Source organism: Cucurbita pepo, chromosome LG15 (assembly GCF_002806865.2).
Source record: "Cucurbita pepo subsp. pepo cultivar mu-cu-16 chromosome LG15, ASM280686v2, whole genome shotgun sequence".
NCBI classification, from domain to species: domain Eukaryota; kingdom Viridiplantae; phylum Streptophyta; class Magnoliopsida; order Cucurbitales; family Cucurbitaceae; genus Cucurbita; species Cucurbita pepo.
In genome coordinates this window covers 184,282-212,076 of record NC_036652.1, presented here as the reverse complement: position 1 = coordinate 212,076, position 27,795 = coordinate 184,282, and the positions used below count along the sequence as shown (strand labels likewise).

Sequence of the window (27,795 nt, the reverse complement as noted above, 5' to 3'; positions counted from 1 at the left end):
TTCGGGATAAAAATTGCTTAATCACACATAAAACGGAGGCAAAGTTTTTTGATGATCGCCCATGTCGTGTAATGACGTTTGAGTGAAGGAGAGATATATAAATGAATCGAAACTATGTCAGAATAAGAGTGATTACTATTAATTCTAATTGACTATAAGAACTTGTAAATTAAGCAAGTTTGACTTGAAACGAAGGGTGGAAAGTAAGTGTTTCGGAGACTATATGTAACAATCCAAACTCGCTGATAGCAGATATTGTCCGTTTTGGCTTGTTATGTATCGCCGTTAACTTCACAGTTTTAAAACACGTCTACTAGGGAGAGTTTTCTACACACTTATAAGGAATGTTTCGTTCCCCTTTTCCAACTGATATGGGATCTCATAGTCTACCCCCTTGGCACATCACCGCCCAGTGTTTGGCTCTAATATCATTTGTAAGAACCCAAGCCCACAACTAGCAAATATTGTCCGCGTTGACCCATTATGTAATCACACAATCAAACAATGATCCATTATGTATCACTAACAGACTCAAACAAATATTGTCCACTTTAACCCATTACGTATCACTATCAGACTCAAACAAATGTTGTCGACTTTGACCCATTATGTATTACTGTCAGACTCAAACAAATATTGTCAACTTTGACACATTATGTATTACTCTCAACCTCAAACAAATATTGTCCACTTTGATCCATTATGTATCACTGTCAGCCTCAAATATTGTCCAACTCATTATGTATGTCGGCCAGATCAAACTGTTAGCCTCAAATATTGTCCAACCCATTATGTACGTTGGCCTCAAATCAAACTGTCAGCCTCAAATATTGTCCACCCATTATGTATCACTGTCTCACAAACAAATATTGTCCACTTTGATCCATTATGTATCACTATCAGTCTCAAACAAATATCGTCCACTTTGACCCATTATGTATCACTGTCAGTCTCACAATTTTAAAACCCATATGTTAAAGGAGGGGTTTCCATACTCTTATAAGGTATATTTTGTTCTTCTTTACGACCAATATGGAATCTCACGCATCTAAATGAGAGCAATCTCGAGGATACAAAAACCAAGTTACGCACACTTTATTTAGCAGCTTGGACGTAATTGGTTTACCTGAAACCGAAAGTTAAAACAAGTACCAAATTAAGAAATAAACTGAAGAAATGGAGAGAAAAAGGAAAAGGAACATAAATGCAAAGAACATAAAGAGGGTAATATTGGGAATGTATGAGTCCATGAACCTTGCCATGAGAAAGAAAAGAAAATAAAATTGTGAAAAATGCAATGAATATTTGCAAAATAAAGAAAAAAACAGACACAAAAGAGGGGGTTTGTTGTAACATAATTGGATTTTATGAAANCTCTAAAAAAAAAAAAAAAAAAAAATTAGAGGGAAAAGGACAGGAGTGCCCTCAATTCCATGGTTTTGGATGATCCTCAGCGCTTATGAGCGGGAATCTCATGGGAAGTCGTTTCTGTCCTCTTCCTTCCCCTCTTTTCCTTTAAAAATGAACACTCACAAAATCTCATTATTTAGTCATACAAAACCAACAACCAGAAGAAGAAGAAGAAGAAGAAGAAGCTTAAATTCTCCTCCATGAAAGCTCTCTCTCTCTCTCTCTCTCTCTCTCCCCCTTTTCCTTCCTCCTCCGATGCCACCAATCTCTCCTCCCGGCCGCCGACACCGCCGCCGGGTATGCATTTCTTTCCTTCCTTCTGTCACTCAAATGGGTTCTCAAAAAGCTAAGATTTTTCTGTGTTTTTACTATCATATCAGCCATAGAACAACAGAATATGTTGAATCAACAAATGGGTCGTCGTTTTTAATCCATTTTAACATGCAAAACTCTTAGTAGGTAGCTGTTCATTCAAGGTTGAATCAATCAGGAGTAGCAGAATCATCAAATGCAATGCTATTTCTAAGCCTCCAACTCAAGGTAAACAAACCCATTTCAGAANTTTTTTTTTTTTTTTTTTTTTTTTTTTTTTTTGTGTGTGTGTGAATTGTTGATCCTTATATGTCACACTAACCTGCAGCGTACAGCGATGTGCTTCAAAGTGGCGTGCCAGTTATAAAGTGGCAGCAGTTTGTGGAAGATGACATAGAATCAGAAACTACCGCACACGTACTTCCTTTTTCCTTCCATTTGTTTACCTACAAAACTCAGTAAAAACCAACGTGTTTTGTTAATGCATGGTAAAATGGAGTTTAGTCAATGTCAGAGTTATCTTGGTTGTGCTTACTTGTCAATCATGCACTCATTTGGGCATCTCGAGACATTGTTTCTCCTTGCCCTGCTGCATGTGATGGGATTGGGCTAACTCAAAATTTGAAATGGTTTCTTATTATTTTATTGTTCAATATGGTCAGGTGTTGATTTCTAAAGAGATAGAGGAGAGAGTGAACCGGATAAAGTCAATGCTGAGCTCGATGGACGACGGTGACATAAGCATCTCGGCTTATGACACGGCCTGGGTGGCGCTAATACCGAGAGTTCTCGATGGTGTTAAGACTCCGTTGTTCCCTTCTTCGCTTGAATGGATAGCACAGAATCAACTCCCTGATGGGTCGTGGGGCGACAGTGGAATATTCTCAGCTCATGATCGAATTCTCAGTACCTTGGCTTGTGTTTTGGCGTTGAATTCATGGAAGGTCCACCCTGACAAGTCTGAGAAAGGCATGGTTTTCTTAAACAAAAACATTTCCAAGCTGGAAGATGAGAACGCCGAGCACATGCTGATTGGGTTTGAGGTTGCCTTCCCGTCGTTGATGGAGTTTGCTAAAAGGTTGAACCTCCAAGTCCCCACGGACTCGCCGGTGCTGCAAGAGATTAACCACAGAAGGAACATAAAGTTAACAAGGTATTAATGAATTTAAATTCAGATGAAACCCTTTTGAAGGCACTAAGAAATGTGTGTTCAAAACAGGATACCGAAGGAAATAATGCATAAAGTGCCCACTACGTTATTGCATAGTTTGGAAGGGATGGAAGGCATGGAGGGTTTGTATTGGGGAAAGCTTCTGAAATTGCAGGCTCCAGATGGGTCTTTCCTGAAATCTCCTGCTTCCACTGCCTTTGCATTCATGAAAACCAATAACTCAAATTGCTTAAAATATTTGGAATCGGTTGTCAACCGCTTTAATGGCGGAGGTAAAATCTTCAACCTTCTTTTGCTGTATATCCATATTTGGGGCGGACCCATTGAATAAATTTACAAACTTTCTTGCTTTATTTCTTGATCTCATCATTATTGTCGCTTTCCAGTACCCAATGTGTACCCCGTGGATTTGTTCGAACATATTTGGTCTGTGGATAGATTACAACGACTTGGGGTTTCAAGATTTTTTCACCCAGAAATCGTTGAGTCTGTGGATTATGTGCGGAGGTACTGTTGAGTTTGGTTAAGAACACTGTAATCCAGAGGTTGAGATTGATATCTGTTCTAATGTTCTTGGTGCAGACATTGGACTGACAAAGGGATATGTTGGGCAAGAGATGTGGAGTTTTATGATATCGACGACACCGCCATGGGATTCAAACTTCTCCGGCAGTTCGGCCACGAAGTTTCTGCAGGTAAGATTGAAAGCAATTGTTAATGGCTTTGAACAATGATAAAGGGATTGATTATTACAGAGGTGTTCAAGAATTTCGAGAAAGATGGGGAGTTCGTGTGCATAGCGGGGCAATCGACGCAGGCGGTGACCGGAATGTTCAACCTGTACCGGGCTTCCGATCAGGTAATGTTCCTGGGGGAGAAAATTCTGGAGGATGCAAAGAAATTTTCCTACAAATTCCTCAGAGCGAAACAGGCTGCTGATGAGCTTTTGGACAAGTGGATCATCACCAAGGACTTGCCTGGAGAGGTCAAAATTTAAGCTTTGCTTGTCACATCACATCATTAAGTTCTTAACTTTTATATCACTAATCAATGTTCATATCCATAACATCATATTCATGAAAGATATCAAAGATATTGGTTACTTCCTATTAACGGGTATATCGACGGGTATCGTAAACGTTATTGTAGGTTGGTTATGCTCTTGATGTTCCATGGTTTGCGAGTTTACCTCGGGTCGAGACTCGTTACTTCATAGAACAGTATGGTGGGGAAAACGATATTTGGATAGGCAAAACTCTCTACAGGTCTATACTCCTTTACAAAGCTAATTTGAATGATTTACATGCAAAAACGTGAGCTACTTAATGAATGAATGAATGGATGCATCATTATAATTGCAGGATGTTCAAGGTAAACAATGACACATACTTGGAGCTTGCAAAATTGGACTACAACAAATGCCAACTATTGCATCAGAATGAGTGGGTTGATATTCAAAAGTAAGAACGATTACTATTCTTATTGTTTCTTTATGCTTAAGAAATTGATGGATTAGTTAAGGGTTCTTTATTGGGGCGCAGATGGTACACAGAGAACAGTCTGAGAGATTATGGAATGAGAAGAACCAGCCTTTTGTTCTCATATTTTGGTGCAGCGTGTAGCATTTTCGAGCCAGAGAGGGCTAAGGAGAGGCTTGCATGGACCAAAACGGCTGCATTGGTCGGAGCCATTGAGTCCCATTTCAAGGACGCCAATGCCGACCAACGACGAGCCTTCGTCCAACAATTCATAAACTTAGATGCAACAGATCAAGCCTACGATACTAATGCGTGGTACACTTCTCCTTTTTCTTCAATAAAAAAGTTCAATATTTTCAATTGCTTACCATTATGTGGGAAAGTTTGTGGCATCCTATGTCTCTATTTGTGTCAATATGTTCGTGGATGCTTGTGTTTCAATCTATATGCTTGTACAACCATAGTGGGGTTTTTGTTTTATGCTTTGTCAAACTGCAAATAACAGCCTACAACATATAAATATATTATCTTAAACAGTTCTAAACATATGCCTTCAAAGCTTTGAAGTTACCAAGAAAGTTTGGATCCAAGTATATCTCCTATCTGACAAAACATGAAAAAAAAAACAGGCATATAAGTTAACAATAAAAACGTCTAGCCTTTATCATAATCTACCAACTCCTTTAATTACTATTATAACATTATTAGCACTTTTGGAGGAATTCGCCCGAACATTACCCGACCTTATTCCATAACATTCCTACATGTTTGTCTTGTATTGGCTTCTCTGTTTTCTACAAATTTTCAAAAGGTAAAAAGAAAGAAAATCCTGTTCTTGGTTAGTAAGAAGAAGAAGAAGAAGAAGTTGGGTTGGGTGGAAAGTGAAGTCATGTATGGTGTCATGTGGTAGAAAGAATAAAGCTGATATGGTTTGAAAAGTGGCTGATTTTGGGATTTGTTTTAACAGGAGGGCAGGCAATGTGCAGCAAAAGGGAGGAGGACAAGGACTAGTTGGGATTTTGCTTCGAACTCTAACCAATATCTCGTTGGATATACTGGTGTCGCACGGTCTCGACATCACCCACCATTTGCATCAAGCTGTGAGAGTTTATTTTGCTTTGTTTACATCACCATCTCCTTGCATTCACAACTCCATAATGCCATTCAACACTTTATTGCATTCGTATCTCGACTTTTTCTATCTAATAGTAGCTAATGTTAGGAATCACGGCCCTCCACAATGGTATGATATTGTCCATGACTTTGTTTTGGGCTTCCCCAAAGGGTCTCATACTGATAGAGATGTATTCCTTACTTATAAACCCATGATCATTTCCTTAATTAGCCATTGTGGGACTCCCTCCCAACAATCCTCCCCTCGAACAAAGTACACTATAGAGCTTCTCCGGAGGCCTATGGAGCCCTCGAACAACCTCCCCTTAATCGAGGCTCAACTCCTTCTTTGGAGTCCTCGAACAAAGTATACCCTTTGTTCGACACTTGAGTCACTTTTGACTACACCTTCGAAGCTCACAATCTCTTTGTTCAACATTTGAGGATTCCATTGACATGACTAAGTTAAGGGTATGACTCTAATATCATATTAGGAATCACGGCCCTCCACAATGGTATGTTATTGTCCACTTTGAGCATAAGCACTCATGGCTTTACTTTGGGCTTTCCCAAAAGGTCTCGTACCAATGGAGATGTATTCCTTACTTATAAACCCATGATCATTCCCTAAATTAGCCAACGCAGGATCACTCCCTCCCTCCCAACGATCCTCAACAACTAACTCCTTCATACTCCATATCTATCAACATCTACACATATTTGAGTAGACGTGAAGCAGACAGATACAAAAGAATTTATGTCCATTGGCATAGGGCCAAAAGAATGCAGCTAACTTTGAATATTTTAATTTGGTATTTGGTATTTGCTACATGAAAATTAATGATTAATGTTTTCATTGATTAAAATATAGTGGGAGAAATGGCTGTTTAAGTGGCAAGAAGATGGAGATGTGCACAAGGAAGAGGCAGAGTTATTGGTGGGAACAATAATTCTCAACTCAGGCTGTTCAACTTTGGAGGATCTGTTGTCCAATCCTCAATATCAGAAGCTTTCCTACCTCACAAACAAAGTGTGCCATCAACTAGGTCACTTTAAAAAGCACAAGGTTAGTGTTTTATACACAGAGGTACAACCCACTGCACACCACATAATAAAAAGATTATATTCCCCACCCCTTTTCCCCCTTAATTCATTCATTACATTGACCTTTCCCTTTCCTTTCCCCCCAGCTTAATCTGTGGCCTCCTTAAACACTCCAGAATAGGTTTTTTACTGTGGGTCAACACGAAAAGACTCGATTCTCGAGAAAACTGACCTTTGTCTTATTTTGTCAGGTAACGAACGGTGGGATTTATAAGGAGAAAACAGAGAACAAAATGCCCCCAGAGATAGAAGAAGACATGAGGAAACTTATGCAGATGGTGATCCAAAACTCCTCAGATGGCAATGACATTGACTCACCAATCAAGAACATATTTCTAACGGTAGCAAAAAGTTCGTCCTATGCTGCCTATTTCGATCCTTGGACTATCAACTACCACATTGCCAAGGTCCTATTTGAACGAGTCTTCTAATCCTAGCTAGCTAGCCACACAGCACAGCCATGTTGTATTGTCAATTTTTGTATATCCTTCACCACATGGAATACAAAAACTTTGGTCTGCTTTTTGTCTGTCAATGAAAAACATCATCTTTGAAAACCCAAATCATAGCCGCTTTGACAGCAATTTAATGTGAGACAACTCGATCGATCGATATAGATTTGAATGTCTTCTAAACAATTGGTCTAGTAGTTATTAGGATAAGGTAGATTGTAGGTAGCAGTAATAGGATAAGCCACATAGAAATGTTTGAAGGGAAATCCTTTGCATTTTATGTTGTTGTAATAGTTTTTCCTGTTTAGTCTAATGAAACAATGGCAGACAAAGTGTCACATACAAACACGTGAAGTGTTTGGGTTAATAAGTGGAGTCTCTCAAAACCTATAAATATATATACATTGATATATATAGATTCCCTAAGATTAGGCTTCCGGATGTGGAAAAGAGCATCAACAAATACTTGGTATTTTCTAACTTTTTTCCTTCTATTAGTACAATGGAATTGGTACCTTGTAACACAGTTATGCTGACCACGTTTGTGGTTGAGCTTCGATCTGCCTTTTTGATTTGGAGTTTCAACAGCAAAATGGAGAGTAGAAAGTCAAAGAATGCACCAGTGGATGGAAGGTGCTACCAACAACTGTAGAGCTTAAACTAAGAGTTCGATAGAATTTCGGTTGTCTTAGAAGCATGCCACGACACCAACCTTTTCTGTAGAGTTGTGAGCTAAGGTTAAGGGTCCTGAAAACTTGTTAGGGAGAGGTTTCTACACCGTTATAAAGAATGTTTCGTTCTCCTCTCCAACCGATTGAGATCTCGTAATCCATCTCCCTTGAGGCCCAGCGTCCTCGCTGACACTCGTTCCCTTCTCCAATCGATGTAGGACCCCCAATCCACCTCCTTACGGGGCCCATCGTTCTTGCTGGCACATCGCCCCGTGTCCACCCCCTTTGGGGTTCAGTCTCCTCACTGGCACATCGTTCCGTGTTTGGCTCTGATACCATTTGTAATGGTCCAATACCACTGCTAGAAGATATTGTTCTCTTTGAGCGTTCCCTTTCAGACTTCTCCTCAAGATTTTTAAAACGTGTCTGTTAGGGAGAGGTTTCTACACCCTTATAAAAAATGTTTCGTTCTCCTCTCCAACCGACGTGGGATCTCATAATCCACCCCCCTTTGAGACTCAGCGTCCTCGCTGGCACTCGTTCCCTTCTCCAATCGAGGTCCACCCCCCTACGGGGACCAACATCCTTGCTGGCACACCGCCTCGTGACCACCCCCCTTCACTGGCACATCGTTCGGTGTTTGGCTTTGATACCATTTGTAACGACCTAAACCCACCGCTAACAGATATTATCCTTTTTGGGATTTCCCTTTCGGGCTTCCCTTCAAGGTTTTTAAAACGCGTCTATTAGAGAGAGGTTTTTACACCCTTATAAAGAATACTTCGTTCTCCTCCCCAACCGACGTGGGATCTCACCCTTGTAAACACTAGTTCACTCATGAATTTCTCTCTTTTTTTTTTTTTTATTATTATTATTTTTTTTTTTGTGAAATTTAGCTAAGAAATCTTATTTTTCTTTGAGAAGGGTGAAAAACTATTAAGTAAAGAAATGGTAAGAAAACAACGATGAACGAACAAAATCATTATTAAATGGGGCAAAATAAATTTATTTTCAATGCTCTTCGTTCAAATCAATAAAGAACAAGAGGATGGTTTAGGAATCTGAACTTCTAATTTCAAATCATGCAAAAGTTTCAGGTGTTAAAGTCCAATTCATTTAATATAATCTCAATACATCCATGGAGTGACTGTGGGATTTGGAGCACTTTTATTCTCAGCTTCCCTATCGAATCTATCTACCCATAGTGCTGATGAACACATTGATTGGGACATATGGATTGTCATCAACTAAAAACCAATAACCAAAAATATCTAGTACAGACATTGCAACTCTGGAGGTTGATATGATTGATTACATTTTCAGACAAACATGATGCATTCACGAATCCTATATAGCATCAGTGCCACTTCATATAACAATGGTATTTAGATGCTATTGTAGGCAGTCAAATTTGAGCATAAATCATGAACAAATCTCAACATCTGATACTCATAGAATGAAAGAGGTATCTATCTAAACATTCAGGATAGCAAAGTCTTAACCACATAATGCTTATGGAAACGACAGAAAGAATGTAAGGATGCAATGTGTCGGCAATAACAAAATCAATGGATTCGATAAGGACTGACCAGTGGCATTGCATTGGGAGGCAGGGGAAGCCCACATTGAGCTCTCCATCCGAGATGGGCTGGCATAGTTGGCTGTCTCTGTGTGGCGGTTTCATTTGATACGGCTAAGTGTTGGACAATCTGGGGTCCTGGGATATGGGAACAACGCATTTTTATGATTACAGAAACAGAGAGAGTTGGGGAAGAAGACAAACAAGAAATGGGTTGCTCCCATTTTGATTGTGCCTTCCATTCTTCCCCATATTTGCTTGTTTTCGTTGCGGTGAATGGAAGATCATCGTTGAGTTTCATGCAGTTGAGGTTCGGTGAAGAGAGTTCGAACCCAACAAAGTTCTTGGGCTCAACCCATGGGAAAGAAGCTCGTTGCTTGCCGCTCAATCTGGGCCGCTACAGAGATAACAACGATTCGTGAAGGAAAAATGGAGCCCAATTTGGGATTGGTTTGCAAGCAACTTAGATTAGAATTAACTTAGCCCAACCCTTGGATTGGGTTATCGGTTATATTTTTAAATTATTACAAAAATTATTCACAAATTTTGAACATTTACAGGTCACAATACATCGCTAACATCAATTACAAATATCAAATATATTTTTAATATTCATAATAATATCAAATATATTTTTAATATTCATAATAATTAGAGTAGGGTTTAGTTGACTTGTCCTTTCTGTCTAGAAAAGTTATACGATGTCCAGCCGTAAGGCTACGCGAATACAAATAGATTTAACTCACCTTTGAGAAGTGAGTGTCGCACAATCTGCTGCAAGAATGAAGAAAGACGGTAACGAGTGGTATTGACTTACAACCCAATATTATTCACTACTTTGGTTTGGACTTCCCAAAAGGCCTTATAACAATGGAGATAGTATTTGTTGATTATAAACCCACGATCATTCCCTAAATTAGCCGATGTGGGACTTTCATCTAACACTTCCCCTTGAACAAAGTATACCTCCCCTTAATCGAGGCTTGACTCATTTTCTTTTAGAGTCTTTTGTTCGACATTTGAGGATTCTATTGACATGGCTAAATTTATTCATTTTAGACAATATACTTTCCACAATTGTACGATAGTGTCTACTTTGAACATAAGCTCTGGTTTGGCTTAGGGTCGTTGGTATAAGAAATTGATGGGGGGTATGGCTAAGTGGGTGCATCGAATTTTGTGGGCCATGAAGTTTATCCTATGCAAAGCTTACTGGAATTCCCCAATTCGGCAGCTCAGCTCCATGCCGCCATAATCAGCAGACTACTTGGAAGTTACCGCAATACAAAAACCCAAATCTATGGGAACTGTTTCTCTATTCCTCGCAACGTCCCTACGATCGCACCATTTTCCTTCAACACAAACCCTTCTTTCTAACTTCGCAGCTTCGTCGCAAGTCGTTTCGTTTACTCCCAAATGCACTAGATTCCGCCGGAAAAGCGTGGTTTTCGGGAAGCAATCAAGCAACGAGGATGAATCTCAGTTTCTAGATGAAAATGGTGCCGTCAATGATATGGATGGATATTTGAATTACCACTCTTTCGAATATGACTCCGTTTGGGATACAAAGCCTTCTTGGTTAGCTATCTTATCCTGTTTTTTCATCGTTGATTTTGAGCAACTATCTAAAATTTACTGTGATCTCTGTTTCTTTGAACTGTTAGGCTATCTAGAATTAGGTTTTCAGAGAAACCCTATATTAGGATTTTTGAATTAGTGCTAGCAAATCGATGAGTTGTGAATTTTTTCAATTGGATTCTGGATATAACATGGTGGGTCAGGTGCATTTGGTGTTCTTGTTGAAGAAGTCGAATGATGACCAATTATGAATTTATTGCTTAACTGGAATTATGCTGTTCTTCTTTAAACATATCACTTATTGCTTACTGTTTCTATCCTCAAGCATGTGCTGATATAGTTTATGGCGTTGGTGTTCATCTCTTCATAATCTGGTCATAATTGGCATGTTTCTGTAGAGAATCCTCCTGATAGGCAAAATAACATGTTAATCTACAAGATTCTCTGTTCATAATCAACGGGAAATGATTGATATATAAGCAAGGAATACTATCTCCATAATGAGGCATTTTGGGGAAACAAAAAACAAAGCCACGAGAACTTATGCTCAAAAGTGGACAATATCATACCATTGTGGAGGGTTTTGATTCATAACATGGTATCAAGAGTCATGCTCTTAACTTAGTCATGTTAATAAAATCCTCAAATGTCGAACAAAGAAGTTGTGAACCTCGAAGGTGTGGTCAAAAGTGACTCAAGTGTGGAACAAAGAGTGTACTTTGTCGAGGGCTCTAGAGAAGGAGTTGAGGCTCGATTAAGAGGAGGTTGTTCGAGGGCTCCATAGGTCTCAAGAGGAGGCTCTATGGTGAGCTTTGTTCGAGGGGAGGATAGTTGATAATTATCAGGAGGGGAGTCCCATATTGGCTAGTTAAAGGAAAAATCATGGATTTATAAGTAAGGAATACTATCTCAATCAGTAAGAGGCCTTCTGGGGAAACCAAAAACAAAATCATGAGAGCGTCCCCAAAACAAAGCCATGAGAGCTTAGGCTCAAAGTGGACAATATCCCCAAAACAAAGCCATGAGAGCTTAGGCTCAAAGTGGACAATATCATACTATTATAGAGGGTTGTGGGTCCTAACATTCTCCTTCTTTATAAGAATTAAAAGGAAATGCCATTTCTTCCATGATCGACGCAATTAGATAAGCTTTTTGTATTGTATCCTATCATATAGTATTCCAATGTATCAAAAAGCAACTGAACTGATAGAAAGAAAGTAAATGCATCAATGCTAAACAGGCAACTGGGGCTCACTTTGTGAGCAGAAATTTCTACAATAGTGATCCATATACCTGTTTAAACACATGCTTAGGGAGCATCTTTAAATAATTGCTTTTCCCTGTCCTACCTCATTGAATCTGCTAAATCCAGGCTTTGGCTGTCTGGATTGATTTGATGAGAAATGGGGTACTAATACTTGCTTGTTAGAAGTATTGTTGGGAGGGAGTCCCACATTAGCGAATTAAGCGAATTAAGGGAATGATCATGGGTTTATAAGTAAGGAATATTATCTCCATTGGAATGAAGACTTTTGGGGAAATCAAAAGCAAAGTCACGAGAGTTTATGCTCAAAGTAGATAAAATCATATCATTGTGGAGGTCCGTGGTTCCTAGCGAGAGTTTCCACACCATTATAAGGAATGTTTCATTCTCTTCTCCAACCGGCGTGGGATCTCACATTCATGGTTCCTAACAATACTCTCTCTGAAGTATCATTAAAGTTGCTAGTTGTTGTATGACCTGCTTTTCTCTTACCTCTGATTTTGATGTTTTTTCTTTCTATCATTTTGTCACAAGGTGTCAACCATGGACTATAACACTGACAGGATTACTAGTAATTGCCTCTAGCTGGTTACTTATAAAGTCGATAGCAGTGACCGCAGTAGTACTCACATTGATATGCTCATGGTGGTACATCTTTCTTTACTCATACCCAAAGGTTTGTGTATCAAATCATCCACCCCCCACCTCTCTTTGGTTAATATTGCATATCATATGAATTCAAGATCTTAAACGACTTAAAAAAGGCTGATAATAGGTGGATTTCTGATAGCATTAGGAAGGAATAAGAGGAAGAAAGAAGGTGTTTGAGATGAGAAACTTGTGTGCATTTGCAGGCTTATACTGATATGATTGCGGAGCGAAGAAGAAAGGTTAGTGATGGAGTTGAAGACACATTTGGTGTGAAAAGGACACAGTGATTACCGCCTGCTTCTCTGCTTCTACGAGGCTTTTGCTGACTTCTCTGTGCTACGTGCTCTATGATCTATAAAGAACTGTAAACGCAGGTGGCATGAGAAACATATAGCTAAGCGAACCAAGTGTTTCTTCTTCAGACTCTTAAACCAATGCATAGTTCTTTTAAAATCTTTGATTTTAGATACTATTTTGGTTTTGATTCGTTTTTGTTTCGTGGACTTTCAAAATATTCGTTTTAGTCCTTGTACTTTTAAAAAGTGACTGTTATGATCTCTGTTTGAGAACTTTTTATTTTGTCGTAAAGTAAAAAATTAATACAAAATTCATGCACAGTAAAAAAAAAAAAAAGACCCAATGATGAGATAATTATATAATTTTTGTTTTAGGATGAACTAATACAATGTGCTGAGTAACAAAATGGTGTCGTGGTGTAGTTGGTTATCACGTCAGTCTAACACACTGAAGGTCTCCGGTTCGAGTCCGGGCGACGCCATTTTAAAATTATATATATTTTTATTTTATGAAATAAAAAACACAATGCGTTAAGTCACAAAATGGTGTCGTGGTGTAGTTGGTTATCACGTCAGTCTAACACACTGAAGGTCTCCGGTTCGAACCCGGGCGACGCCAAATTTTTAATAGATTAATTTTCATAATTATATAAGGTGTTGATTGGGGGGACGTGTCAGTCAAAAACAGCATATGCTTTGCTGGTGCGCCGAAGGACACTAGATTCCAACCAACCTCCATATCCATCTGGGCCCATTTACATCATTTTCCCACCAGAAATGGGCCTCGCTGCTCTGGAGCCCACCACCACAATCATCAATTTTCTCCATTATTTTTTATTTTCTCCCATTTCAATAAATAACATACAAATATTACAACGTGCATGCAAATCCCCATAATTACACCCTTTTAATATTCCTACATTATTATAATTTTCTAATTATTAATTTTAAAATAAAACGTTCCGATCTCAAGTCAGAAAGCTTTATTTTATTTCTTTTGAAAACCGAGAAGAAGGGAGTTGAAACAAATTCAGTCGCTATGATATCAACGATAACCCTGAAAGAATTTTTTTTAAAAATTAAGTTTAATAATTAAAAAAATTGTAGTTATCACATCAATTTTCCATTAATAATTAACAAAATGATTTTAAAAAATTAGGAATATAAATGAATTATAAGCTTTAGGGCTAAAATTGTAATTGTAATTTATTATTATTATTTGTATATAAAATTTACTAAAATCGCGGGAGAGACTGGGGGAATGAACCAAAGGATTTTATTATAAATCAATGATGGCAGTTTCGTAATTATAATGAAATATAGAGCTAAATGTGGAAGGCACGAGGGAGAGCACGCGAGGGCGATGCTTGGGCAGATATTTAAATGCAACTCTGGAACCATTTCAGATCCGTCGATTCTGGTTCAAACCCTCGCTGGGGGCTCAATCTCCATGGCAGCGCTCTAATCCAAACTGAAGAAAATCTTCAAAAACAGGAAAGAAAATATACAAAAAATTTGGAAAAGAAATTAGTGCCTCTACTGCTCGTTGACGGAGAATTTCAGTCTAAATCTTCTTTACGGTTCATCATTTTGTTCTATAGATCTTCACCCCACTGAAGAACTTCATACATAATTTCGGTGCGTTATTCTCTCACTCTCTTCTAGAAATGTTTGAAGAAATTGATGCTTAACTATACAGTGTTGTTTCTTTTTTGCTCGACCTTGGCCGGTTCTGGATCTTTTACTTTCTTTATGCTATTTTATTTTGATTTTTGTTTGGTTCCGATTGAATAACTTTTTCCCTACGATTAGTTAACTTTTATTTGTAGATCTGGTTAGATAAGGATAAATGATCTTGTTTATCTTTTTGTTTTTCAGATTCGCAGATCGAGTCATCTCTGGTACGATTTGGATCTGGCGTGGAAGAGATAAACTAGGGCTGTCTCAAAGGTTGTGACTTTTTAGTATAGTTATCAGCCTTGTGTTGAGTTGTAGAAGTTGGATCTACTGGGAGAAACTGAAATTGTGTCTTAACTTATAACTGGATACATACTTTGACTTAAAAAGTTATTTAGCTATGGAAGCAGTGATTGTTGTTGAGCAGCATAGGAACCAATATTATGGTCGGATCGAGCCGCATGGACCAGCTCGATTTGAATCACCCCCTTCCCGGGACTTCAGAGGGATGAACTGTAGGAGTTTCCAGTCGGGAGCTGGTATCCTCCCAACTCCCTTGAAGGCTTGTATCTCTGGAACTAAACATGTGTACCCTTCTTCCCCCAAGACACCCCCAACTTGTTTAAGTTCCAACGCCGGAAATGGCAAACAACTTGCTAGTGTGAAAAGTGCTCCAATTCCCATCACTGCCAAATTTTCAAACAAGAACAGTGCTTTGCATGAAGAGTTTTATGACCGAAATTTCTCATTCTCTGAGCTTTGGGCTGGACCCACTTACTCAAATTCACCCCCACCAAGTTCATTACCCATTCCCAAATTTTCAGTTGCTAAGAGAACCAAGTCACTGGAGTTGCCTCGTTCTGCACCTGAATTTGAAATGCATCGTCCATCTGCCAAGTCTGCACCACCATCCCCAACTCGGGAGCATGAGTCTTCCTCCAGGTTTATCTTTCACAGTGCTGACTCTGCGACTAAGACACTACGTCGCATTCTTAATCTTGATGTCGACAATGAATGAACTCCAGGGAGCATCAAGCTCCTGTAAAGAGGCTTACTTTGTAAGCCAGGTAGTTTCAGTTTGTATATAGAATGAATAAATTGGTTAGTGAGGACAGTCTCAAGTATCCTTCGTTTTCAGTGCTGGCGTATATCCTTCGATCGCAGCTACGGGCTCTTATGCTTTCAATTAATATTCAGATGTTGCACCCTAGTATGTGCTTAGATGCACAACTCAACTTGGTCTTAGCGGACGAAGACAAGATAGGGTGTGATAGCAACACAGATTAAATCAAGATACTGGGAAGGCAGAAATAGGTTGTTTGTGAACTTTAGTGTTGCAGTGAATGAAACCTTAATTCTGCACTGCATGAATCTGCTGGCTATTATATATCGAGTTTCATATGAACATTTCTAGTAATCATGGATCTGCTGGCTATTATCTCTGTTCTGGCTATCATGCCCTGACCAGATTCTTAGCCTCTATTCTATTCTAGAGTTTAGGTTGTCGCGTAATTTGTATCATACTTTAGGAACCCAAACTAATGCTTGTTTAAGTTCAGTAGGTTTCTGTTTCATTCTTTCCATCCATTCCCCGCATATCCTCTGTTCTTGCTGCTATCCTTCTTACATAGATAGTTTGATGACTTATTAGTTAGGTTCTTTAACCCTGATGAAATGGTTACTCGACAGTTAAATCTCTCTTTTTCTTAATATCCTCGATCCTTTTCGTTTTCTCTTACCTCATCTACATCTTATAGCCTCTCACTCCCTTCCTTTTCCTCATACCCCATCTAAATCTTATAGCCCCTCGCTTCTTTTCCTGTGCACTATGAAGGAGATATTCCTTCTCTACTGCCTTTTCAGTTTTTTGAAAGAAAAGGTGGGAATAGGATAGTGATAGTATGACTTTCTAGTTTGCTTCTTTGGAATTACTGTGTAGCACTTTCCTGTGTCCAGTGCCGCATCGTTTTGTCATCTATGTAGTATGAAACTGGTTCTTGCAAGGTTCGTCGTTGTCCTTCCAGGAGATCATTGATCACACGGAGCGGTATATGCGGTAAGCCTCTTTTACCGTCATCTTGCTCTGTTTCTACACATATTTGTTCCATTGTTCATTTTCCTTATTTTCATGTACCAGAAACCTAAGGGTGAACAGTTCAGGTGATGGTTTCAGTGGCATGGTTGGTCGGTCTGCTGTGGACGTAGTTGGTCACGAGGGAGTATTCGTCTTAGAAGAGCCTGGGTCCAGTTTGTGTTTGTGTTTGTGTTTATCCTTGTATTGAAAGCTGTACACTTTGAGAGTCCTACTGTGGATCGTTGGAGCCTTTTGTTTTGTTTTCTTTGCATATCAGTTCGGATAGTAATTGCCTTCTTTCTGTTTTGAATGGCCTATGGTCATTGGCATTTCCAGAAAGTGAAGCAATACTGTAATGTTATTGTTATTGTCGTTTGTTGGCTACTTTATTATGTATGAATGGTGTGTGTTTGTGCAAGCTTTCTAAACAACCATTTGAATTCATGCCTAAATTTAAAATAGAACAAGTCTTTTGTAAGCTTTATCGAATGTGTTTTGTAGATTAAAAATTGATTTGTGATTAAAAAAAGTTATCCAAATCACGTCATTGTTTGATTACTGCTAATTATATAATCAATAGTTTAAATGGGAAGTAGGTAGAAGCAGCGCAGAAAACGTAAAAAAACAAAGTCGTTTTCTACAGGTAAGCGTGTAACTTGTGATCTTCCAAGATGGGCAGGCGTGGATTCCCTGCTTTCTCTAATTATTACTTTTGTTTTTTTGTTCTTCTTTTGGTATTTTGTTATGGTCAGCTCCTCCTGAAATTCTGAACAGCTGAATACTGCACGCTTCTTCGTAACGTCATTGATCTCAACTTCAGGAGCGGTTTGAGTTTTGGAATCTGCTTAGTTGTAACAGTCGAAGTTCACCGCTAGCAGATATTGTCTTTCCACATCCTTAAAATGGGTTTTTTGTTCTCTTTCCCAACTGATGTAGATCTTACAATTCACCCTTCTTCAGAGGCCAGCGTCTTCGCTGCGTTCCTCTCTCGATCGATGTGGAACCCCACCAAATCCACCCCCTTTAGGAAATAAGCTTCCACTCTCCTCCCCAACCGGTGTGGGATCTCACAATTCACCCCTCCTCAGGGCTAAATGAACACTCGTTACTTTCTCCAATCGATATGGGACCCCACCAAATCCACCTCCTTTGGGGAACAACTTCCACCAAATCCACCCCCTTTAGGGAACTGTTCCACCAAATCCACCCCCTTTGGGGAACCGCCTCTTTACTGGGCACATAGCCCGGTGTCTTAACTCCAATACCATTTGTAACGGCACAAGCCACGCATCTGCTAGGGAGAGGTTTCCACATCCTTATAGGGTGTTTCGTTCTCCATCCCAACCAGAATAACTATCTCAAATTGCAAGTGTATAAAGGGTGTTTCGTTCTCCACCCCAACCAATGAGATCTAATAACTATCTCAAATTGCAAGTTATGTATACACGATAAAAAAAAAATATGGGTGTTAACAAATCATTCTTCTTCATTCAAGTATTTAGAAGTGAAAATTTGACCCTCCATCATCACACTAATTCTTAATATTCATGGCACCATTCCAATGATATCCAAACTAACATCAAAGACCAGAGATTACAAAAAAAAGAAAGAAAGAAAAGGCAGTAGGAGGGATTTGATTCTGACAGACCCAACACAATTCAATGACAAGGTAGAAGAAACACAATAAGGAATGAAGTCCTAAATTCTCAACCGAGCACATCCCCGAATCGCTCCACAGCATTTCGTCATCGAAGCTGCATGTCGCCATGTTGGCCTCTCACCTCCTGTTGTCAATATGTCGACGTCCGACGTTGGTTTGATGTCCCAATTCAAACGGTCGGGACCGATATCCCCTCCGATCACGTAAATTTCATCTCTCAAACCAATCATCGCAAACCCAATTCGTTGCCGAAACTCGGATGCTGAAATAACAACCTTCCTCACTTCTCCATCGTGCTTGAAAATATGTCCATGGCTCATGACATAAAGTGAACCCTGGACAACAGCCATTGGACCTTGGAGCCAACCATAGTCTTCAACTCTCCATTCAAGCTGCACATCGTCGAAAATTTGCACCGTTGATAACCCCTTGTGCAAAACGTGCAACTTCCCTCCAATCACTACCCCTGTGCAAGCAGAGTTGTGAGTATGGTGTAGATCAGGCAGTGGAATCCATACATCTTTATCAGGGTCATACATTTCTGCCTGAGAAATCGATTTTCTGCAGCTAGTAAAACCACCCGCAACGACAATCCTTCCACCCAAGACACAGCACGCAAACATGGCACGTGGTACAAGCATCGATGCACGTTGAAACCACCGATGTATTATAGGATCATATGACCATACCTCATTGGTTGCAAAGTTCCTATCTTGATCACCAGTCAATGGATCAACGTCATCACTGCCACCGCCGAGCACAAACAACTTTCCAGCAGTGGAGACGGCACCAAAGTGTGCAAGATGCCTAATTCTCGATGGAAGTACAGGAATTGTTATCCAAAGGTCTCTGAGGGGGTCATAAAGCTGCCATAGATTCTCGGGTTCAAATGCGCATACGCATAATAGATCTTCTGATGATCCAATCTCCTGTCGAACTCTAAAAAGTTCAGAACTACGAATGGCAGCTAGCCAGGATTTAGAAACAAGCTCCAACTTTGGATAGAGGTGGAAGGGAACACGAGCGAGGCACCTAAGGGCGACAGCGTCTGGGAGACCGTCAATCAATTCAGACATAATAATCACTTTTCATTCGTTTCTGATGACTATACACCACAGGTTGTTTCTTATTCAGGAAGCAAGTAATCTGTGATGCCAACATTAGGTAACAATTTAGAAGATGAAAAGAAAGCATCTTTGAGCATACACTGACAATATGGTAACATACAGAAGAACCAAACAAAACCAAGCAGCCACATGGTCTAGGAGAAAATTACTGCTTCTTATAGCATGAATTCATGCAAGTAATTAGAGAAGAGTCTCCATCCTTCCTGATGATCGGAAAATCTTACGAAACTGATAAGTGAATTTTTAACCTATAAACAGACACTCATGACACGATACGGTGATGGATGTACGCTTACCATGTGATGTCTATGAACGAAGTCATGATAAGAATTCGATATAGATTCCAAAACATAGAAGGTCTTAACTATCTAGAAAAAGGAAAAACTGCTTGAGTGACAATCGTATGAAAAAAAAAATGTGGATATAATGCTATTAATATAATCAATATTCAAATTTCTGACTAACACTATTGTGAAATTAACCAATAAATGGCCGGTGATGTGTAATCTCATACAAATTTGATTTTGAATAACTAAATACATGTTTGAACATGACAAAAATGAGCTAAACTAATCACTCCATACATGGGGTTCCCATGTAAATGCATGGCATGATGTTTCTAGTTTCTAGTACCCAAGTTGTAACCGCTAGAAACTACCCAAGTTGTAACAGCCCAAGCCCACTGCTAGCAGATGTTGTCTTCTTTGGACTTTCACTTTCGGGCTTCCCCTCAAGGTTTTTAAAATGTGTCTGCTAAAGTTTTCACACCCTCATAAAGAATACTCCATTCCCCTCTCCTGCCAAAGTGGGATCTCACAATCCACCCCCTTCAGAGCTCAGCGTTCTCGCTGGCACTCGTTCCTCTCTTGAATCAATGTGGGGATCTCACACAAATAGTCGAAGGCAAAAAATAAACTTGTCCATGAGCTTAAGCTACAAAGTCCAAAGACAATGTCTGAACGACCATTACTTAAATTAAATCAATAAGATCAGAATTTAGATAGTAAAAGAAACAATTTGTTTTCCTGTATAGGGAAGACATGAATATATGCAAGACCAAATTAAACAAAGAACAAGGTATCAAATTAAGATAAATGATAAATGTTCGCAACGGTGGGAAAAATGATAAACAACTATAAAAGTGATTCATCTTTGAACCCTTACATTTCAATGGAGGTTCAAAACAGTTTTTGATGCAGAAAATCAATATAAATCATTCCAATGGCCAAGAACAACTAGGGAATCCATCCCAACTTAACTAAAATTAATAACTTGACCATATAAAAATTAACTAACTATCTAATATGTGAGATCCCACGTTGGTTGGAGAGGGGAACAAAACATTCTTTATAAGGATGTGAAAACCTCTTTCTAGTAGACGCGTTTTAAAAACCTTGAGGGGAAGCCTAAAAGGGAAAGCCCAAAGAGGACAATATCTGCTAGCAGTGAGTTTAGACGGTTACAAATGATATCAGAGCCAGATATTGGGCGATGTGCTAGCGAAGAGGTTGAACCCCAAAGGGGCGTTGACACCAAGCGGTGTGCTAGCAAGGACGATAGGCTCCAAAGGGGAGTGGATTGTAAGATCCCACCTCGGTTAGAGAGGGAAACAAAACATTCTTTATAAGGATGTGAAAACCTCTTTCTAGTAGACGCATTTTAAAAACCTTGAGGGGAAGCCTAAAAGGGAAAGCCCAAAGAGGACAATATCTGCTAGCAGTGAATTTAGACGATTACAAATGATATCAGAGCCAGATACTGGGCGATGTGCTAGCGAAGAGGTTGAACCCCAAAGGGGCGTTGACACCAAGCGGAGTGCTAGCAAGGACGATAGGCTCCAAAGGGGAGTGGATTGTAAGATCCCATATCGGTTGGAGAGGGGAACAAAACATTCTTTATAAGAATGTGGAAACCTCTCCGTAGCAAACGCGTTTTAAAAATCTTTAGGAGAAGCCTGGAAGGGAAAGCCCAGGACAATATTTGCGATCGATGGGCTTGAGTTGTTACATAATATCTCATCCTACGCCCCGTTTCTTTATTTGATGATATCATTCTAGACTTACTCTTGAATATAGACTAAAGAATAACGCTTGAATTTGCCAAATATGAACTGATAATCGGAATAGCAGGAGGTACTCATGGCACTCAAGGCAGGAGATTTCTGATCAAAATTTTCCCACTCAAACTAAGATCAAGACTCAAAAAGAAGAAACAGAATTGATAATGCGGTAACAAGCTCCATCTGTTTGTGCATGATCCCGAGCCCCTGCACCTAAACTGGCTTCAAACTTCCAGGCTATATATCCGCATGAATTACACTTCTCAGACTCTAAAATCGAGGAAATTCTAGCCAACAAACCTAAGGTACGCAAATCAATTTAAACCCAACATCGAATCCCGAGACAATCACAAATTATAGCAAAACCTAAAATTTACGGAGGGGGGAAAAAGATGCAAACTCGAATGAACTCATAATCGTGCCATTTACTCAAACGCCCGCAAACTCGGGGGGAAAGAAACGAATAAAATACATCGGAAATTTGCATTCGAAGTCAAACCAGCCTCGAATTCAACCGGAAGAACGTGCCGATTCAAAAACAAAATTCAAGAATTGAAGAACAATAAGGAGAAATTGTAAAATGGGTGAAAATTGTATTGAGGCAGCATTGTAGAAGAAGATGAAAAGAAGTAGTAGTTATACCTGGGAGAAAGAAAGCCGCGAAAGAAGAAGAAATTAGCGGTGTGTTGCTCAGATTGCAGATACGGAGGACAGAAAAAGGGTAGCGTTGGATTGCTGCAATCAAGATTTATGGCCCCAGCAGTCTGAGAGGGATGACTTGAACGGGTTGGAGATTGAACCGAGTCACACACAATCGAAAGAAGAAGAAGAAGAGGAAGAAGAAGGAAGCTTATGCAGGTTGTGTGTGTTCTTGAAGGCAATGTTCTAACTTCTGCCAAGCGTTTGGAGATTGAACAAAAAATGGAATACAGCTTTTGGAATTTTCAATTACATTCAACTTACGTTTACCCTAAACAGAATGGACGCTTGGGGGAATTCGGATATTCCCTAATTCCTTCCCCCTTTCATTTCTTCTATTACACAAACTATGCACCAAACCTCCTCTCCCCTCTAGGGGTAAAACAGACTTTTCACCAAAACCGTCTCCCAACTTACTTAGGGGTAAAATAGACTTTTGATAAAACTTATCTAGGGGTAGAATAGACTTTTGAACCAAACCCGTCTCCTAACTTACCTAAGGGTAAAATAGACTTTTGACAAAACTTATCTAGGGGTAGAATAGACTTTTGATCGTACCCATCTCCTAACTTACTCAAGGGTAAAATAGACTTTTGACAAAACTTATCTAGGGGTAGAATAGACTTTTGATCGTACCCATCTCCTAACTTACTCAAGGGTAAAATAGACTTTTGACAAAACTTATCTAGGGGTAGAATAGACTTTTGATCGTACCCATCTCCTAACTTACTCAAGGGTAAAATAGACTTTTGACAAAACTTATCTAGGGGTAGAATAGACTTTTGAACCAAACCCGTCTCCTAACTTACCTAAGGGTAAAATAGACTTTTGACAAAACTTATCTAGAGGTAGAATAGACTTTTGATCAAACTCATCTTCTAACTTACCTAAGGGTAAAATAGACTTTTGACAGAACTTATCTAGGGGTAGAATAGACATTTGATCAAACTTGTCTCCTAACTTACCTAAGGGTAAAATAGACTTTTGACAAAACTTATCTAGGGGTAGAATAGACTTTTGAACCAAACCCGTCTCCTAACTTACCTAAGGGTAAAATAGACTTTTGACAGAACTTATCTAGGGGTAGAATAGACATTTGATCAAACTTGTCTCCTAACTTACCTAAGGGTAAAATAGACTTTTGACAAAACTTATCTAGGGGTAGAATAGACTTTTGAACCAAACCCGTCTCCTAACTTACCTAAGGGTAAAATAGACTTTTGACAGAACTTATCTAGGGGTAGAATAGACATTTGATCAAACTTGTCTCCTAACTTACCTAAGGGTAAAATAGACTTTTGATAAAACTTATCTAGGGGTAGAATAGACTTTTGACGAAATTATAACTATGAATATCTCGTGATGATCAATTTGCATGTAATGATTATTTTACCATACATAAAAGTGCAACTTTTATGAAACAAGAGGCTCATGCAAGTTTTGATATTGTGTTTAAGTCATGACAAAAAAGTGGCTCGAGAAAAAATTTATAAACGGAAAAGAAGGGTCATGTTAATTAAATTTTAACATCGCTCACGATAAACGTGACAAATGTATATCTATCATGTAGCTAAGATTTTTTCACCACGTACTTTCAATGATTCGTTGTTGGGCCAATGTTGACTTATGACTACTTGTCACTTTAAATACGCACATATGCTAGATAAAAAAAATATTAAAATGAATCATAAGGGAGGGATGGTGTTAGTCTTTTACCATTCCGGGGCTTCAGGACCTAATCGAGCATTGTAAGAAGAGTGTCTTGGCGTTTTTCTTTGAAAATGGTTTTTGAGGACCGTGTTGAGTGGTACGGGTGTGGCAACAATACTCTATATCCCTTTTGTTGGAGGTTGAAATATAAGACCAGACTTTGACATGACATTCAAAAATGACTTGACATAAACATTCGAGGGTTCATATCTCAATAGCACTTGAATGGATGGATGCTCGAGAGGTCCTAAATATAAAGTTGACTTATGGGTCAATTCTCAATGAATGTGTTCAAGCAAGCAGTAAAACCAAATGACATTCTAAGGTTCAAGGTGACATCATGACACATTAGTGAGATTCAAGAGTTTTTTGATAAGCATGATATTTGGCTGTTACGCCAGCCATGGTCAACATTATTATGCGTAAGTGATGAAATCACCTAGTAAGCTCTAGTTGAACGTTTTAAAATTGTTTTAACCCAATTAGGGTCCTAACACTTCCCGTTTAAGTTTCAAATTGATATTAAAGCGTGTAAGCTTTGACTTAGATGATGAAACGAGAAGCGTCGAGTCTTAAGACTTGACCAAGAGTAGAAGCAAGCCGCCTAGAGTTGCAATTGAAATAAAATACACATACAAGAGACGTGTATGACTGAATGAAGCTTTAGTTGCACATAAGTCATGTGCAGTGAACGAGGAAAACACATTGCCTAAAGTTCGATGAAGCCAGAAAGATAAACAAAAAAGTATACCGAACTTGAATTCTCTATAAGATTAGTCATGATCGTGTGTAGATCTTGACGTCATACGGTTTGAAACTTGAGTTCCGGAAAAGTTCATTAAGATACAAAGGCTTTATTGGTGTAACCAACATGCCAAACTCCACCCAATGGAAGCTCCAAACTATTGACCTTACAATGGTGAAGTATAACTTGGTTCATTGAAGTTGGTTGAACCCCAAAACCCAAGATTCAAATCTACCAGACTGACCCTTCAAATTCCCTTAACTTACATAAACTACAACAAACTTCCCATTGAAAGATGGCAGGACTGCAAATTCTCTTGAACTTCTCTGTTCATTTCAATGGCGATTTTGAAGGCCTTAGCGTTCATCTCAGTTGCAGCAACTATCTTAAGGAGTTGTTCAGTTGAAGGGCAGATTCGTTCGCCTTGCACGGCCTCAATGATCAACAATTTCACCCCATGTTTCAATGTCATCACTGGAAGTAGCAGCAATGGTTCTTCACAAAAGGAGAGTTGCTGCACCACACTGAGTTCGCTCTCGGGGGTAAGCATGGACTGTGTCTGCCTTTTACTTACTGCTAATGTGCCTGTTCCACTGCCCATCAATGCGGCCCTTGCGCTCGTTCTTCCAAGTTCTTGTAACATTACCAACTTGCCTGCACAATGCAAAGGTAACAACTCANAAAAAAAAAAAAAAAAAAAAAAAAAAAAAAAAAAAAAAAAAAAAAAAAAAAAAAGTGTTCTTAAGCGCAAATGGTCTATAGCCCCATCTCACTACATGTTGTCCTCTTTGGACTTTCCCTTTCGAGCTGTTGCAAATGGTATTAGAGTCAGCGAGGAGACTGAGCCCTGAACGAGGCGGTGTGTCAACAAGGAGTGGATTGTGAGATCCCACATCGGTTGGGGAGGAGAACGAAACATTTTTTATAAGGGTGTGGAAACCTCTCCCTAACAAACGTGTCTTTAAAATCTTGAGGAGAAGCTCGAAAGGAAAAGCTCAAAGAAGACAATATTTACTAGCGATGGGCTTGGGATGTTACAAATGGTATCATAGCCAGACATCAGGTGATGTGCCAGTAAGGACGTTGGGCCCCGAAGGGGGAGTGGATTGTGAGATCCCACATTGGTTGGGGAGGAGAACAAAGCATTCTTTACAAGGGTGTGGAAACCTCTCCCTAACATACGCGTTTAAAAACTTTGAGGGAGGAAAAGCCTAAAGAGGACAACATCGGCTAACGGTGGGCTTGCACGGTTAACAATTTCTTAGATTTTATGAGTTTTAACGTTGGTCTTGATCATATCTTGCAGCTTCAGGTTCTCCCCTGCCATCACCAGGTATGATTAATCTTCTCTAGTTCTCATCAAATTTCTTGTGCATCACTAGATCAATGAAAACTCAGAGTAAGAGAGGGTTGAAAATTTGATCACAGGACCTGTCTCACTTGGACCAACTGCACCATCTCCTACTGCAGCTGCTTCTCCTCTAAGCCCACAAGGTAACCTCCTAGGGCATGATTTTCTAATCTTGTCATCAACATTAAGAATCAACATTAAGAACGAGCAGATTCACATCTATTCAATATAAAACGGTTAGACGGACTTCCACAATAGTACGATATTATCTCCTCGAACAAAGTACATTATAAAGCCTTCTCGGAGGCCTATGGAGCCCTCGAACAGCCTCCCCTTAATCGAGGCTTGACTCCTTCTCTAGAGTCCTCGAATAAACTACACCCTTTGTTTCACACTTTAATCTCTTTTAACTACACCTTCGAAGCTCACAACTTCTTTATTCGATATTTGAGGATTCTATTGACATAGCGAAATTAAGGACAACTTCTTACCTATGAATTCAGGATCATTTCCTAAATTAGCCAATTTAGACTCACTCCCAAGGGTTAAAAGGCATTGACAAATCGTCTTGGAAAGTTCATTTGTACTTACAATTGTTCTTCAATTTGTGTGGGCAGTTTCCAAAGCAGTAGCAGTAGCTCCGGCACCAGAAAGCAGGCAGCCTCAGCCTCAGCCGCAGCATTTGACACCGACGTATTCTCCGGCGGAATCGCAAGCTCCAGAAGCAGCCCACCGTCGGATCCGACCGGTTTTAGCTCCATCCGCATCTACTCCATCTTGTTCCTTCTCACCATCTCTCTTGCTGCTTTCCATAGCCGTGATGGTCTTCAAATCCCATTGAACAGTTCTTTTGCTTTCGTTCCTCTGCTAATTGAATGCGCTTGATGCGCGTTTGTTTCCCTCTTTTCACCCTGCAAAAACGTTCAGAAATCGAAACTTCATTCCGATTTCGACGCCAGTTCTGATATATCTTTAATCAAATGTGATGTTACAACAATGAATGTGCAAATCAGAACAATTGATGAATATCGGCAATAAACAAATAAACATAAACAGAAGAATTGGAAAAAGTCGAAGCGAATGGTTGAACAGGCGATTCAATGGTAGGTAAGGAAGACGTGGATTGGAATTGAAAATCGGAACCACAAACCCTAGATTAATAGGAGCATTATCGGTGTCCAAAATCAAGCATCGAAATGCGCTGTAAGACCATCCTCCAACTCCACCATGTCCTTCATCACCGCACTGAGATACAACATGAAGTGAGCCACGATTTCACAATATGTCATGACGTTGACACACTCGCCACAAATTTTAAAGGGTAATTAAGTCCTATATTCATTTTTTCGTCTAGCTTTACGGTTTCGGCCAGCCTNACATGAAGTGAGCCACGATTTCACAATATGTCATGACGTTGACACACTCGCCACAAATTTTAAAGGGTAATTAAGTCCTATATTCATTTTTTCGTCTAGCTTTACGGTTTCGGCCAGCCTTGGACAAGGTTTGTCCTCACCAACTTAACGTCAATTGCACGGATTCTACGTTTCTTCGGCAACACACGTTGTCGCGTGTGCATGTTCGTTCGTCTGCTACACACCAACATCACATCTC

The 27,795-nt window shown here is 39.5% G+C and overlaps 4 protein-coding genes, 2 long non-coding RNA genes and 2 other non-coding genes across 9 annotated transcripts; 6 read left to right on the top strand and 2 right to left on the bottom strand.

Annotated features, from left to right (window-relative positions):
- Positions 1-1,546: 1,546 nt before the first annotated feature.
- Positions 1,547-7,204, top strand: LOC111776354 (ent-copalyl diphosphate synthase, chloroplastic). 2 transcript variants are annotated; one of them, XM_023655786.1, is made up of 14 exons: positions 1,547-1,707; positions 1,870-1,950; positions 2,051-2,139; positions 2,385-2,875; positions 2,942-3,165; positions 3,280-3,400; positions 3,476-3,588; positions 3,649-3,878; positions 4,043-4,158; positions 4,255-4,353; positions 4,435-4,686; positions 5,339-5,471; positions 6,356-6,550; positions 6,780-7,204. In XM_023655786.1, exons 1-14 carry the CDS (start codon positions 1,611-1,613, stop codon positions 7,017-7,019), a joined length of 2,481 nt encoding a protein of 826 aa, XP_023511554.1. In that variant the 5' UTR covers positions 1,547-1,610; the 3' UTR covers positions 7,020-7,204. The 2 variants fall into 2 exon arrangements, with proteins under 2 accessions (XP_023511554.1, XP_023511553.1); XM_023655785.1 differs by having other exon boundaries at positions 1,867-1,950.
- A 3,247-nt stretch (positions 7,205-10,451) lies between these two features.
- On the top strand, positions 10,452-13,270 carry LOC111811218. The gene is made up of 3 exons (XM_023697972.1): positions 10,452-10,868; positions 12,667-12,808; positions 12,987-13,270. The coding sequence occupies exons 1-3, from the start codon at positions 10,591-10,593 to the stop codon at positions 13,068-13,070; spliced, it is 504 nt and encodes a 167-aa protein (XP_023553740.1). The 5' UTR covers positions 10,452-10,590; the 3' UTR covers positions 13,071-13,270.
- A 217-nt stretch (positions 13,271-13,487) lies between these two features.
- Positions 13,488-13,561, top strand: TRNAV-AAC. The gene has a single exon. It is a non-coding gene; the product is annotated as a tRNA-Val (tRNA).
- Positions 13,562-13,624: 63 nt separating this feature from the next.
- On the top strand, positions 13,625-13,698 carry TRNAV-AAC. The gene has a single exon. It is a non-coding gene; the product is annotated as a tRNA-Val (tRNA).
- Positions 13,699-14,468: 770 nt separating this feature from the next.
- LOC111811462 lies at positions 14,469-17,261 on the top strand. The gene is made up of 3 exons (XR_002817544.1): positions 14,469-14,717; positions 14,958-16,812; positions 16,894-17,261. It is a non-coding gene; the product is annotated as an uncharacterized LOC111811462 (long non-coding RNA).
- Positions 17,262-18,298: 1,037 nt separating this feature from the next.
- LOC111776382 (F-box/kelch-repeat protein SKIP30) lies at positions 18,299-22,676 on the bottom strand. The gene is made up of 2 exons (XM_023655818.1): positions 22,319-22,676; positions 18,299-19,636 (listed from the first exon to the last, which is right to left on the bottom strand). The coding sequence occupies exon 2, from the start codon at positions 19,564-19,566 to the stop codon at positions 18,529-18,531; it is 1,038 nt and encodes a 345-aa protein (XP_023511586.1). The 5' UTR covers positions 19,567-19,636; positions 22,319-22,676; the 3' UTR covers positions 18,299-18,528.
- A 2,143-nt stretch (positions 22,677-24,819) lies between these two features.
- On the bottom strand, positions 24,820-25,648 carry LOC111811164. Its single transcript, XR_002817505.1, has 2 exons — positions 25,607-25,648; positions 24,820-25,484 (listed from the first exon to the last, which is right to left on the bottom strand). It is a non-coding gene; the product is annotated as an uncharacterized LOC111811164 (long non-coding RNA).
- On the top strand, positions 25,152-27,473 carry LOC111811163 (vegetative cell wall protein gp1-like). The gene is made up of 4 exons (XM_023697913.1): positions 25,152-25,499; positions 26,137-26,163; positions 26,259-26,324; positions 26,799-27,473. The coding sequence occupies exons 1-4, from the start codon at positions 25,169-25,171 to the stop codon at positions 27,020-27,022; spliced, it is 648 nt and encodes a 215-aa protein (XP_023553681.1). The 5' UTR covers positions 25,152-25,168; the 3' UTR covers positions 27,023-27,473.
- The last annotated feature ends 322 nt before the right edge of the window (positions 27,474-27,795 follow it).